At 44.9% G+C, this 14,821-nt stretch overlaps 1 protein-coding gene across 1 annotated transcript in view; it reads right to left on the bottom strand.

The window, feature by feature from the left end:
• Positions 1 to 545: 545 nt before the first annotated feature.
• The window catches only part of ston2 (stonin 2), a 51,381-nt gene continuing 37,105 nt past the window's right edge, over positions 546 to 14,821 (bottom strand). Inside the window, exons 5-6 of the mRNA XM_083633368.1 lie at positions 3,995 to 4,197; positions 546 to 2,785 (exon numbers count right to left, since the gene is read on the bottom strand). Of these exons, the coding sequence (XP_083489494.1) occupies positions 2,705 to 2,785; positions 3,995 to 4,197 (284 nt within the window). The 3' untranslated portion in view covers positions 546 to 2,704. The remainder of the gene's footprint in view (positions 2,786 to 3,994; positions 4,198 to 14,821) is intronic.

Genomic DNA, 14,821 nt, shown 5'->3' on the forward strand with positions numbered 1-14,821 from the left:
GAACCCGACAACGTGAAGCTAGCTGGGGGCTAGCTAGCTTGGAGATAAGCTGCTGTCGCTGAGGGCTGGGCCAATGTAGGTGATGATGCCACTGATGGCTGCTGGATGGTGGTGGAATACCTGGCCATGGCAGCTAGCAGTTCAGTGGCCTTGTGGTTTGAGTTTCCGCCCTGAGACTGGGAGGTTGTGAGTTCGATCCCCGGCCGAGTCATACCAAAGACTATAACAATGGGACCCATTGCCTCCCTGCTTGGCGCTCAGCATCAAAAGGGTTGGAATTGGGGGGTTAGATCACCATATGATTCCCGAGCACTGCTGCCGCTCACCGCTCCCACAGGGGATGGGTCAAATGCGGAGAACAAATTTCGAACACTCAGGTGTGTGACAATCGTTGGGACTTGACCTTTTTTTTTAGCAGCCGCTGCATCATCAATTTGTCTGTTTCTGCTGGGTCCATTTGTGGTCGAGTCATTCTGTCAGAAGCAGAGGTGTGTGGACCCAAATGCAGAACAAAGAGGCAGCAGGCAAGTTTATTTTTTAGGAGCAACAAAAAGTCTTTACTGAACTTTAAATATAAAAATAACAAAACCTACTAGCCCAAGGCTAGGCTAAACAAGGCTTGAAACAATGGGATTTACAGAGAGCAACCACATACTATACCAGACAGGAAGGGTAGACAATGACTCGACAAAGACTAGACACAGACTGAGACAATATATAGACAGAGGTAACAAATGAAACATGAGGGACAGCTGGGGAAGGCAGGAACACAGAAGGCAAAACGGGAGAACTGATTGGTGGGGAGAACTCAGGTAATGGGGCAGACTAACGAGGGAACATAGGCAACAGGTGGGAGGAAAGGCAGACTAATGAGGGAACATGGGCAACAGGTGGGGAGAAGACAGAGACTAATACACAAGGAATAAACATAAGAACAAACTCCTTTCTCTACAGTATATGACTAAGGTCCACTGAGTTTAGATCTCCCAGCTCCTCAGGAATTACACACATGATAACAGAGCAGGCCACGGTGTGGCCTGGGTGTTACACATATGAACTACAGTTATAGACTCACTCCATTTTACAGGTTTGTTACAATGTAACTACATAGTAACATAATTTATAACTATTGGTAATTACTGTGTAATTACATTTGGTGTTCATGTGTAATTACAAATAGTTCATATGTAATTAGGGTACCTGTAAAATAAAGGATTATGCACGCACACACACAATTACTGTACAATGAAGGCCAACACATCTGTACAAAATAGTTACTTCTGGACTGTTACTTCCTGGACTCAATTTCCCATAATCCTCCACACGTCACATTGCCCCCTTGCCCTGATTCACCCATGCACACACCTGCCAGCATTCACCGATACAGCACTCTGGACTTTAGCCCGTCACTCTGCCTCTGTATTTAAACCCTCTTCTCAGTTCATTGTTTGAGAGTTGTCCCTAGCAGCAAGACCTGTGTCCGTCTATGAAGAAATTGTTTAATGGTAAATCCTGTTAAGGTTATATACTTATGCTGTCAGTGTTGGTTGTTGGTTATTGAAATACTCCCAGAAAATATAAATATTGCTCTGGAACCAGCCAGAGCTGACACAACAGGAAAATAGTGAATGGCAATACAAAACAACACAGATATAGGCTTTAGAGTGCAAGCTGATACAGCAATACAAAGCCTAGTCCACATAAATCAAGAGAAAAAAACAGCATATAGGCTAGAATATAAAAACCACCATTGACAAAATCAGCATCACCTAAGCAAGCCAATGTGCCAATCAATTTTGTGCGACCCTAAATCAAAGGCACTTCGATTTTACCTATATTCATCTTAAATTATTCAAATTTCTGTCTTGAAAGGGATAGAAGACTTGCTGGAATAAAGCTCAATATGTAGTCTCAATTAAAAAATATATAGTGTAGCCCAACATGCATCTTTTCCTGGGTGGGTTGGCTCTGTCACCTCTACACCACAGGAACAGTCTATCTGTAGTCATACCATGCCCATTTTAAGTTAATCTAAACACGCACGCGAGCGCGCGCACACATACGCATGCATGCACACGCACACACACACACACATGCATGCACACGCACACACACACACACACACACACAGAACAGCTTGTGATTACAAAGGATGAGTCGATTAATCCATTAATAACCAAGCTAAAGATCAAAGCTTTTAAAGGTTTCCCTCTGCTGCTGTTATGTCAAAGTGCAGCAGATGGTGACATTTCCTGCATTGTGTCGTCTTCTTGAGAAGGAGACATGGTTTACAGTAATCATCCGTCAGTCTGCTGCTCCTCACTGCTCAGCACATCCTCCAGGCTGCTCAGCACATCCTCCAGGCTGCTCAGCACATCCTCCAGGCTGCTCAGCACATCCTCCAGGCTGCTCAGCACATCCTCCAGGCTGCTCAGCACATCCTCCAGGCTGCTCAGCACATCCTCCAGGCTGCTCAGCACATCCTCCAGGCTGCTCCTCACTGCTGGGCACATCATCCAGGCTGCTCCTCACTGCTGGGCACATCATCCAGGCTGCTCCTCACTGCTGGGCACATCATCCAGGCTGCTCCTCACTGCTGGGCACATCCTCCAGGCTGCTCCTCACTGCTGGGCACATCCTCCAGGCTGCTCCTCACTGCTGGGCACATCCTCCAGGCTGCTCAGCACATCCTCCAGGCTGCTCCTCACTGCTGGGCACATCCTCCAGGCTGCTCAGCAGTTGCAATGCCCGGTGCTACGCCTTCTCTTTTGAACTCGATAGGTACCTGAAAGTATAAAGTGGTTACATACAGTAGTCATGATTATAAGTGAGTTCCATTTCTACATTAAATCCAAGTATTTGAAATCTGAAGTTTACTTCAAAATACGTCATTTACCCCTTGTTTTGAGCCTATAAATCCTCACTGTAGCCACTTAGTTCTGATCTGCGTTCACACGCACACATCTTGAAGTTGGTGCGCAAGCTGCTGTACATGCACCACATGCATTCTTCTGGATGTCAACTCCTCCGTTGAACCCATCCGTGTAGTCCTATAATTCTGCTTTCAGAGCTAGTTATTAATTATTACCAGGTTAGCCCCTCCTGGGCTCACTGCACAGGCTTGGTGACAAACAGCTAACGTTAGCTAGCTAACTTTGGCTAATGCTTGTGCTAATGTTAGGTTAACACTATGTCCGAGGCTAGCACAGATGTTTCATAAAACAGTTACCAAGTAGTCGAAGTGGTCGAAGTTAACCTTAAATGTTTCCATTTCGGTAGCTAGCAAACGTTTCTGTTTACGAGGCTAGCAGGCTAGCTAGCTACCATTTTCTCAGAGGCGGAGTGATTTGGTGATTACGGCCCCAGCCATGATATACGTTCATTATATCATGGCTGTGAACCAATCAGATTGCTTGATTTGAGAGAGCCATTTTATAAAATAGATTTAGTTCAGGACAATTGTTGACATTGAATCTTCCACCGTTTCTCAAATAAACACATTATGCACAATGATGGTTTCTTAAACAAAGAGAAGCTCATGGCTAACTATTATGCAGAGCTACGTTATTGGCATACGCCGATGATCTCAATCAACCGGGGAACATTATGAGGCAGAACTGACTGATTGCAGATCATGAATCTTCAGGACACAGGAGGGTTTTCATTTATTTAACGAGCTGTCGAAGAAATGAGCTGCATGTCCAATAGGACTTTCTTTTTTTTTTTTTTACTATTGGGGTGTCGGACCAATGACGTGGAACCTCATACCAAGGGCAAGTCATGAACTTGTTGAGCTAGAATTGGTGGCTTAAAGAAAGGAGGTGTCACACTATGATCAAATAAGATGGTAAGATAAATACAACAGGAACTGCCCCTAACCCTTAATGGTATGTTTGGAAAGCAAAAACCTGAGAAAGAAGATACTCTAGTCTGTGTTTTAATATTTTTGTATTTTTATGCCCATATCCACAACCAGTTTGTCCAAGCTGCTGACCTGGTAAAAGTAGTGAGATTTGTAATTGATCCATTTCTTAATGTCTGTCCTGTTGCTCACAGACAGCGATCGTACAGTGGCACTTGAGGCCGACGCCGCTGGCATGTCGAACTCCACCTCTAGGTGGCGATGTAAGGACTCCGGCACCTCGCGGTCTGAACCCAGCTCCAGACGACAGAAGAAAGTGTGTGGATGACTTATCACTGGATAGAGAAAGGAAGACATGAAAAAGTATGAAGCACTTTCATAATCGAGACATTATTGATTTCTCTGATCAAGTTTGTAGGTGCACCTTGCGTCCTACCTTTGGTTACCAATATGCACAAACAATTTCCAGCCTGTAGTAGTGCATCACTCCACCACGTTATCATTGCCTACAGAGGCAGCAATCCATTCGGTTGTTAAGACTGACGACAGACGGGGGGGGGGGGGGGGGGGGGCATTTAGCCTTTATTTTATTTTTTTATATATAGGACAGTAGGCAGACAGGAAAGGTGGGGAGAAAGAGAGGGGATGACATGCGGCAAAGGACCGCAGGTCGGATTCGAACCAGGGTCAGCCACGCGAAGGGTCGAGCCTTCGTGGTATGCGTGCTACCAGGTGAGCTACCAGGATGCACTATAAATAATTTTTTAACCGAACATAACTTTTTATAGATAATCTGTTTAGAACATTGTTCTTATATGTACTTTATCCGAATTGTAACGTTTTCCTCTTCTCTTTCTCATCGCAAGGAAATCAGTAGAATGACAGTTGAATCGTTTTTTAGTCTCGGATCTATTCCAACAATGAGGGACACAGCACTGTGGCATATTGACAACGCAGAACGGCTTCTCGGCTTGGTGCTTGGACCCGGAAGTAGTTGGGAGGTCATACGTCACAGCTTAAAGGAGAACTTACCTCCAAAACACTTTTTTTCAGCTTTTAACCAATATATATGACTTTGGGGGTGATGTGTAAAGAATTCTGGTCAAAATTTCCACATTTGACACCAAACTGTTGCCATTACCATTTGTATCATTTTTCAGCAGCATATCTGGCATAAGCGCCCTCTAAGGGTGGAACACTGCTTTTTTTTTTTCCTCAAATGAATGGGAGATTAGGTACAAACTGACATCACAGTGTCCCCAAAGACTATGGGATTTCAAGATAGTTACTCCACTACTCCCCCTGTACCCTTTCGGCTCCTCACAACTCCAAGCCTATTCCCATGATGTCACTTGACCTGTTAATCACCTGTTAAAAACCCTGTGCTCTTAAAATACTGAACACCACGTTGTCATATTTGACACATGTCTTCATTGTAGACAGTTTATCGCTGAATGTGTCATTACATTATTAATATCTTACCTGGATAAGCTCTAATTATGTTGTTTATATTATCAGTCCGACTTGGAAGCACTTTCTGCCGGCCAGTCAAACGGGAGAGTCTGCTCTCATGCCAATGCAAAGGAAGCCTACAGCGCCACCCCCCTGGCCCCGCTAGGAAAATCAGACCACAACATGATTTACCTGCAACCTCAGTACAAGCCTCTGGTCAAGAGGCAACACACCACCACCCGCTCCTTCAGGAAGTGGTCTCCGGGAGCCGAGGAGACACTCAGGGACTGCTTTGAGTCCACTGACTGGAGTGTGTTGCAGGAACCTCATGGTGAGGACATAGAGGGTGTCACACAATGTATTACTGACTACATGAATTTTTGCATGGACATTGTTGTTCCTGTTACAACTGTGCGCTGCTTCGCCAACAACAAGCCCTGGATTACAAGCAATGTTAAAGATATCCTCAATAAGAAAAAGAAGGCTTTCAAAGAGGGGAACCAGGTGGAGCTGAGGAGCGTGCAGAGGGAACTTAAGCTCTGCTTGCGTGAGGCCAAGGCATCCTACAGGAGGAAGCTGGAGTACAAGCTGCAGGAGAACAACATGAAGGAGGTGTGGGATGGGATGAAAACCATCACGGGCTGCAAACAGAAGAACACTAGCTCTGCTGACTGTACTGTTGAAAGGGCGAATGAGTTCAACCTCTTCTTCAATCATTTCGACGGCCCTGCATTAGCGCCAACAGTTACTGGCTGCCCTGTCAAACCCACCACACCTCCCCCCTCCCCAGTTCTATCCTCTCCTCCCCTCCCACACATCAGCTCACCAGCCCCCCCCCCCCCACAGCCCCCCCCCCTCCCCTCCCACATATTATTACTGCCAACCAGATCAGAGGAGAGTTGAGGAGACTCAAACCCAGGAAAGCGGCTGGGCCGGACAAGGTGTGCCCAAGGCTGCTGAAAGCATGTGCCACTGAGCTGGGGGAACCCCTTCAGCACATCTTCAATCTCAGTCTCCAGCTGGGGAAGGTACCCACAATGTGGAAGACATCATGTATCATCCCTGTGCCTAAGAAGGGGCGCCCTAGTGTGCTCAATGATTTTAGACCAGTTGCACTGACATCTCATATAATGAAGACCTTCGAGCGGCTGCTTCTCCGGCTCCTCAGACCTCAGGTTCAACACGCTCTGGACCCCCTACAGTTCGCCTATCAGGAGAAGGTGGGTGTAGAGGATGCCATCCTCTACCTGCTTCACCGGTGCTACTCTCACCTGGATAAAGGAGGCAGTGCTGTGAGAATCACCTTTTTCGATTTCTCGAGTGCATTCAACACCATACAGCCGCTCCTCCTGAGGGACAAGCTGGCGGGGATGCAAGTGGACCCACACCTTGTGACCTGGATAACAGACTACCTCACTGGCAGACCTCAGTATGTCAGGCTAGGGGGCTGCACATCAGAGACTGTGGTTAGCAGTACAGGTGCACCACAGGGGACCGTTTTTTCTCCTTTCTTCTTCACCCTCTAAACATCTGACTTCAGGTTCAACTCGGAGACGTGCCACCTGCAGAAGTTCTCAGATGACACTGCCATCGTGGGGTGTGTGAGGGGTGGACAGGAGGAGGAGTACAGGGGCCTGGTGGATAACTTTGTCACATGGTGTCAGTCCAACCAGCTGCAGTTGAACAAATCCAAGACAAAGGAGATGGTGGTGGACTATCGGAGGGCCGGGCCACCCATGCAACCAGTTTCCATCGAGGGGGTTGAGGTGGAGGTGGTCAGGTCCTATAAATATCTTGGACTGCAGCTGGATGACAAGTTGGACTGGTCTGAGTGCACGGGCACCATATACAGGAAGGGGCAGAGCCGGCTCTATTTCCTTAGGAGGCTGGGGTCCTTTAACATCTGTAAGAAACTCCTGCAGATTTTCTATGAATCTGTGGTCGCTAGTGTCCTTTTTTATGCTGTGGTGTGCTGGGGAGGCAATGTCAAAGTGAGAGACGCGATGCGGCTGGACAAGCTGATCAGGCGAGCGGGCTCCGTGATCGGTGGAGAGATGGACTCTCTGGTGAAGGTGGCGGAGAGAAGGTCTCTCAACAAACTACTGTCCATCATGGACAATGACAGCCACCCACTACACTCCACCATAGTAGGCCAGAGGAGCTTGTTCAGTGGCAGGCTGCTGCCACTGAGCTGCTCTACAGACAGACTTAAGAAATCATTTGTCCCCAGAGCCGTTCGACTTTTTAACTCTTCCCATCGGGGGAAGTAAGGATGTGTGCCTTCGCTCTGTTGTCTCTGCTGCATGTGTTGCTGTTGTTGTTTTTTAGCCCTGCCTGTTTTTATTTTTATTTTATTAAATGTTCTCTATTAGGCACTCGGTCACTTTTGGTTTTGGCTTGGCACACGGTCTGTTAGTATCTTTTATATATTTTTTTACTGTGTTTTTCTAATATTGTCTACTGTGTGTTTTATTAACTGTATGTGAGCTGCTGGTACATGAATTTCCTTCGGGATAAATAAAGTATCTACCTACCTACCTACCTACCTACCCGCGGGGGCGCGCGCAGCAGCAGCAGCACACAGCAGTAGTGAGAGGCGGGGGCTTTTGCATGGGAACAGTCTGACATTTCCGCAAACAAATCTCGTCGCAGTTTAGCGCACATGTAAAATATAACGCTATACTACGACGTGACAACGTGACAAAGCTGGTCTAAACACATCGGCTACTATAATATCGTCACTGTGTACAAGCAACGCCAACTCTTCAGGAAATTAAGTCAGCAGAGCAGAGCGACTGGCGACTGGGGACTGGAGCAGCACACTCTCTGTCTGTCTGTCTGTGTGTGTGTGTGCTCCTCGGGGGGATTTGCATGGGAACAGTCTGACATTTTCGCAAACAAATCTCGTCGCAGTTTAGCGCACATGTAAAATATAACGCTATACTACGACGTGACAACGTGACAAAGCTTCTCTAAACACATCGGCTACTATCATATATTTCCCTGCATCCCTCCTACTGAGATTATATCGGTATTGAGTTTGGACAGACTGATGGGCTGACTGAGGAGAAGAGCTCTGCCCTGCGCTGCCTCCTGCGCCCTGAGAGGAAAAATCAGAGGTGCTGTAACTTTTAACAAGAATCACGAAAAGCCCCAAAACGCAAATTAAAAACGGATTTCATTGCGCGGTTTATCTCTAGTTAGACGAGGGAATTACGTGGAGAAATCTCACATTGTGTTACCCCAGAGCGGGGGGTTTGTCCTATTGTGCGGTGTGCTGCGGTAAACGAGCCTCGCCTCACTTTGCTCTTATCGATAGGTACAGACGCCCACATACACATACATAGAAAAAAATAATTAAATTTCTAGTTCGCCACTGAATTACCAAATTGATATAACTTTCAACCATTTTGAGCAACACTGTTTCCATACATGCCACCAGCGTTGGCTAGTTGTTGATATTTATAAAGATATTGCCCCTCTCAAATAAATTATTTTTGAGGCGGTAGGCAAACTGTAATGGCGTCGATTTCCGAAAAAAAATCTTGACTTGAACACAGCCAAAGAGTTTAGTATAGACAAGAGCATATGTCATTTCTTGGTTTTTTCCATAGGTATTTTCAAATCACTGTTCTGATACATATCTAGGGGGTAAGTCCTCCTTTAACAACCGAATTGGTTTGCCCTACCCTCGCGTCACCAGGCTCTTCTCGGCGAGAAAGAGCCTGGCTTCCGTTCACAATTGATTTTGTCACCCTATCTGGTTCCGGCCTAGAGCCCGCCCTAGACAGGAAGGGCAGCGTTTCTAGCTCATCAACTTTTACGTTAACTTGACAATTTGACACAAGTATCAGAACGGCAAACAACAAAACAAAAGATGGACGTACCGAACGAAGTTTTTGAAGAAGTTATTTTAGAAACATTCGGATTCGGAGATTCACAATCTCACATCTTTTAAGCCAATACAGAAGCTTTGAATCAAACAATTAATCGAGGAAAGAGACGTCAAGCTAAAGGCAACAAAGACGTTTTTTGGCGCACTGCCTTCCGGTGTTCATTCTGGTTCCGTGGTTTACGCCCCATGACAAAAAGCGGGGTGAAAGGTGCCCAGACTAGGTTTGCCCTCTCATTGTGATATTGCCGTATTACAGCGGCGATCCCAGTGTGAGGTCACCGCGTGATACCTGTGATCTGTCAATAATGGCATTCAACCACTGGGGGGTGCATAGAGTCCATAATGTAGACGTGCTGTGTTGTCAGCACATTTACCTGGCTGTCACAGGCTCAGAGCTGTCTAACACAATGGAGCGAGGGATACTATAAGGTGAGTACACTAACGCTATGTACAATCTAGATGTGTTTTTACATCGCCACCTGGATGGCTCTCCCATCCCGGTAACAAGTGGCTATGCTGCCTGGTTAGCCTCCTTTAGCCTCTGTTACTGTAGTAGTGTTTTGCTAGCGAGATTTACCGATCATGATACCATAACGTAACCTGATGTGGTGTAACATTATTTCATGTTGTCTCGGAATGTTAGCTGTGTAAATATTAATAAACTATTATAATAAATGACCTGCTATAATAAACGGAGAATTACAAGAATGGAAATCTTATTTTTATAGAGAGCCCCAGGAACGAGTCCGGAAAACATCGATGCTAACACTTCCGGGTTCTTCACTGTTTTCGCCTATGGGATTTTTGAATGGGTTTTTGGCGCGATGCTTCTAATAAGGTCTCTGGGCAACGCAAGCTTAATCAAACGTGAACCAGTGTTCAGTAGGATAATCTTCACACATAAGGACCACTTTTATGAGTTTTGAAGCTTTTACGTGCCGTTAAAAGGGCGGCTAGCTAGCAAACGGCTAAATGAGACTACACTGTTGAGTCGACGAGGATATTATACATCAATAACGTCATCACTTCAAAGGACGAACACGGAAATTCGCTTTCCCTCACCTGGTTCTCTCATTTCAAGTAAAATAATGGCTGCATTTAAAAATAACCAGAGTGCTTTTGAAAAATGTGCATCTTTAAAGTGCTTTAACTCCATTTCACATTTTAACAGTATCAGCCAACAAAACTCCACCTTTTCTCTAGAGAGAAGTGAGCTCCCTATCTGTCTGTCTCTGTCTGTCTGTCTGTCTGTCCCCTCTGTCTCTGTCTGTCTGTCTGTCTGTCTGTCTCTATCTGTCTGTCTGTCTGTCTATTGATCGTTTGCAATGCAAACTTCACATGCCATTGGGCAGTGAATGTGTGAGTGTGCCCTCAGTCTGGATTTGAGTGTGTGTGTGTTTGCTTATTCATAGTGACCGCCTACTTCCTGCTTCAGCACTGTACCAGAGGTTTTCATCCGCCATTTATTTTACACTAGACATTTCATAAAATGCTTGTAAAAATAGTTCTACTTGTTCAAACCAAACGGTTCAGATATACTTAGAAATAGGAGAGACCACATAATATTTCACTCGGACCAAAACGTAAAAAATTTGCGGATTTAAAGAAAATATCCTTTCAATGTAGTTTTTTAAAGTTCTGGTCCCAGTGAAATGTTCTATGGTCTCTCCCAAGACATACTGGTTTTGAACTGCCCGTGATAACAATGAATGAACATGCAAGTCTTTTCACTCTGGATTAAAGTAAATCTTTGTTTTTGTGCTGTACTCATTTGTTTTTAGAGCACGCCTTGTGAAATTACTTCTATCTCTCGCATTTCTCAGAGTCTCTCTCGCCTCTCCTGCGTCCGTGTGTCACTCTCGCAGCAGGCACTGGCAATATGCTGACAGCCACAAGCAGCCTCAATTCACATATTTGATTGGCTGAGTAGCATCATGTGTGATACCATAAAGGCTGGAAAAGCATGTGCCGGTTAAAATAGAAACGCTCTGTGAAAATGTAATAATTCTCAATGATTTGTGGGTTATAGGGCTGGGTCCGGATAGGACGGCATCTGGGTCCAGATGTGGACCAGAGTCTGGGCTTTGAGGATCACTGGACTAGAGCATGTATTTTTGTGCTATGGTGTACTTTTATGAATTGTTTCACAATATGCAGGTGAGTAAAGGCAAAAGGCTAAACGACCAATGTAACATTGACATTCGTTCTTGATATGAATGTAAAATAAACACACACACACCTCACACACCTACACACACACACACACACCTCCACATCTCTATGACAACATAATATGTTGACATATTATGAACCTGTCTTCGAGCTAACAGAGCACCACATGCAGACAAGTCCATCACTCATTCATGGGTTCATGAGTTAATGGGGGGGCCAGGCCGCCGCAGTGTTGTTTTTTTTGCTCACCATTGTAAATCTCCATCTCACTGTCTGGCTGAATATGATCATACAATTTATATCCACTTTGACAAGCATCACAGGTATCTCTTTGCTAAAGCTGTGACAGGGGGGCCTCTGACAGGGCCTTGCTGCAGCCTCCTCCTCCCTCTGGAATGCCCTCCCCAGTCACATCTGACAGGCCAAAACTCGTTGGGCCCTATCTTCCGACAGGCGCTATCCCCTAATAGCGCTTGCGCACCTGTTTGCGCGTGCCTTAAGGCAGGGAAGATAGCAGTGGCGTCGTCAGCCCTGGGCTTCCGGGTCTAGAGCCCCGGATGTTTCTTTCCTAGCCCCGGAGGTTATGAACAGCCTCTCAAGTCAGTGCTTGCAGCGAAACCCCCCTCTTTCCCCCGTCGAGTTGGTTTTTCCCATGATGACGCATCATGGAAGAAACCAACTCGGAGTGTACGAACCCCCCCAGTAACTCCTGTGAAGGTATTTTATTAAAGGGGCCCTATTATGCATTTCTTAATTTTGTATCATATATATTTATTTTTATTTTATTTCTTTATTTAGCACATATTCAAACATACAAAAATACTGATAAGTTATCAACAAGACAATAAATGTGCAAAGTAGAGGCAGGAGACCCGCAAGGGCCTATACGAGGCCTCTACTTGTATAACATCATAAGTAGAAATAAAATCAGCAAGTATGAAATAAAATTAAAATTTAACGAAAAAAAGAAAGAAAAGAAAGTAAAGAAGAAGAGTTAAAAACATGTATGCAGATAAGAGATATTATTGATTTAACAGGGTTTTTTTCATTCTTGATTTAAGAATAGGCAATGATTGACAGGTTCTGATTGAAGGGGGGGTGGAATTCCATAAGGATGGACCTCTATACCTAATGTTAAATTGACCTAAATTTGTGCGGGAAAATGGAAGGTGAATGTTATGTGATTGTCTGGTTGGATATGAGTGAACATTAGAGTTCAGTACAAAGAAATGATAGAAGACAGTAGGTAAAAATAATTCTTGGTGCATACATTTATACATAAAAACAGTAGTCTGATATACGTTTATATCGAAAATTGACAATATGTTTAATTGCCTGAACAGATGGCTCAAATCGATTTGATGATGAAGCCCGTCTTAGAAATTTCTTTTGAATTAGCAGGATTTTCTGAAGAGAATAAGGATATGTACTGGCCCAAACAATATTGCAATATGATAAATAAGGATATATCAGACTATAATATAGTGACAGAAGACAGGAGCGATTTACCAGGGATGAAATCCTTCTGATAATGCCATAAGACTTCATAATTTTGTTACACACATAATCAATATATGTTGTTACAATCTTGGATGGTCATATTATACATGGGCTAAGCTTCAAATAAATATGTGAAAGTGTTGATGAAAGTGACGAGATGACATGGATTTATGCCGATTTTGTGCGAGAACCATAGTTTTGGTGACGTCAGGCAGGACTTGTTACCCTGGCAACAAAGCGTTGCGGCCGGCCGGCGTGCAACGCACGCACGCCCTCTAGCCCCCACCCTTCCCTGTGTTGACATTTCTCCACTACACTGCCGACCGACACGACAGTAGCGCTGCTAATTTCCACTCGTCTTGGCCGTATATGTGCCTTTCACTTTCACACAAAACAAGGAGACGACTTGGAAGTGAGCCAGGATGTAGGACTGAAGTGGTAAGTTCTGAAAATATGTGTCTCATTCCAGCATCGGTTGTACCTAGCAGCTAGGAAGCGCTAACGTTACTTACCACCGGCTGGGTAACGTTAGCACTTGCTATTAGCCTAGCAGCACAGCTGCCTTTCATAGACATGAACAACCGATGAATGACGAAGGCACACATTTTCAGAACTTGTAACGTTAGTCCAACTTGCTGACTTCTCCAAGTCCTCATTTTGGTTTGGTCCGTGTAGCCTTTGCTAGGAGAGGCACACTATAGTCACAAGCATTTGGGAAGTTAGCTAACTAGCTACATTAGCTGTTGTGTTGTGGCTTGAGTGTGAAGCTCGCGGGCAGGGCGGGGAGCTGTAAAACAATTATATAAACGAGCAAGGGATTGTCAAAACGAATCTGACCATCGATAACATCGTGACTTGGGCGTAACAAGCAAGGCTATCAATTGATATATCAACATCCCCCTAGCTATCTATCCCCTAGCTCCGCTCGGCCCGGGCTGTGCCGGGACATTTCCTTCGGCGGCTGGCCGAGCAGGGCATCACGTTCCGTGGCCAAACACAAAAACTCCTCGCGCTGCTCTCCTGCCTCCTGGAGTATTTTCCGGAGGGTGGGGGTTCAAGCACAGGACCTAAAACAGAGCGTTTCATACAGAGGCTGAACTGAAGGGGGCTCAGTGAGAGCCAGTACAAGATAAACTGAGTTTTTTCAACTATGGATGATGCAATAAGTTACTCTACTGGAGGCCAACAATAAAATAATAATACATTATATTAGCAAAATATGGGCCCTTTAAGGTACACGCTTCCTGTAAACCTAAATTCTGATGGCGCCGTTTTTGTATCATATGGTACTTTTATTTTGAAACTTAGAGCGGACGTAGTGATGTTGTATCTACGCTACTTGACGTAAGGTGTGCTCACCGGCCGGAAGTGAATTGACATGAAAAAGTTAAAAAGACGGTCGCAAAACACATGTCGCTCTTCAACCTACGGTTCTTTATCTAATCAAAAGCGCCTAGCTGGAATTGTGAACAAGGTATTGTTTGTTGTAATGGTTTAATGAAGCAGTGATGTGTGGTTTTGTTTAATGTAACTGTGAAGTGAAGGCATTGTTATTGTGACAGTCATGCTAACGTTAACTTCTATAGACATTGGAGTGGATGGCTGTGGCTTCATGCTGATGCTAGCGTTGTAGGTTGTAGCTTGTATGGTTAATAATATTCTGTGTGAAGATATTTTCTGAGATAAATGGGCCTTGAGCATCAAGGCCCATTTATCTCAGAAAATATCTTCACAACTAAATAACATAAGATCATTTCATAGTTGTAGCTACTGTGATGCTGTGCATGTTGGTGCATGTCATTTGTTTGAATAATTTCATAGTGAGATGATGAGCTCGTGTGGAGAGGAGGTGGTGAGGAGTGAAGCAGAAACATTATGTAATGACACACTATGACAATAGTAACTGATCATTTGGTCCTGCAGAGCCTACTGATATTTTC

The sequence above is a fragment of the Poromitra crassiceps genome, assembly GCF_964638095.1.
Source record: "Poromitra crassiceps genome assembly, chromosome: 3".
In the NCBI taxonomy this organism is placed as follows: Eukaryota; Metazoa; Chordata; class Actinopteri; order Beryciformes; family Melamphaidae; genus Poromitra; species Poromitra crassiceps.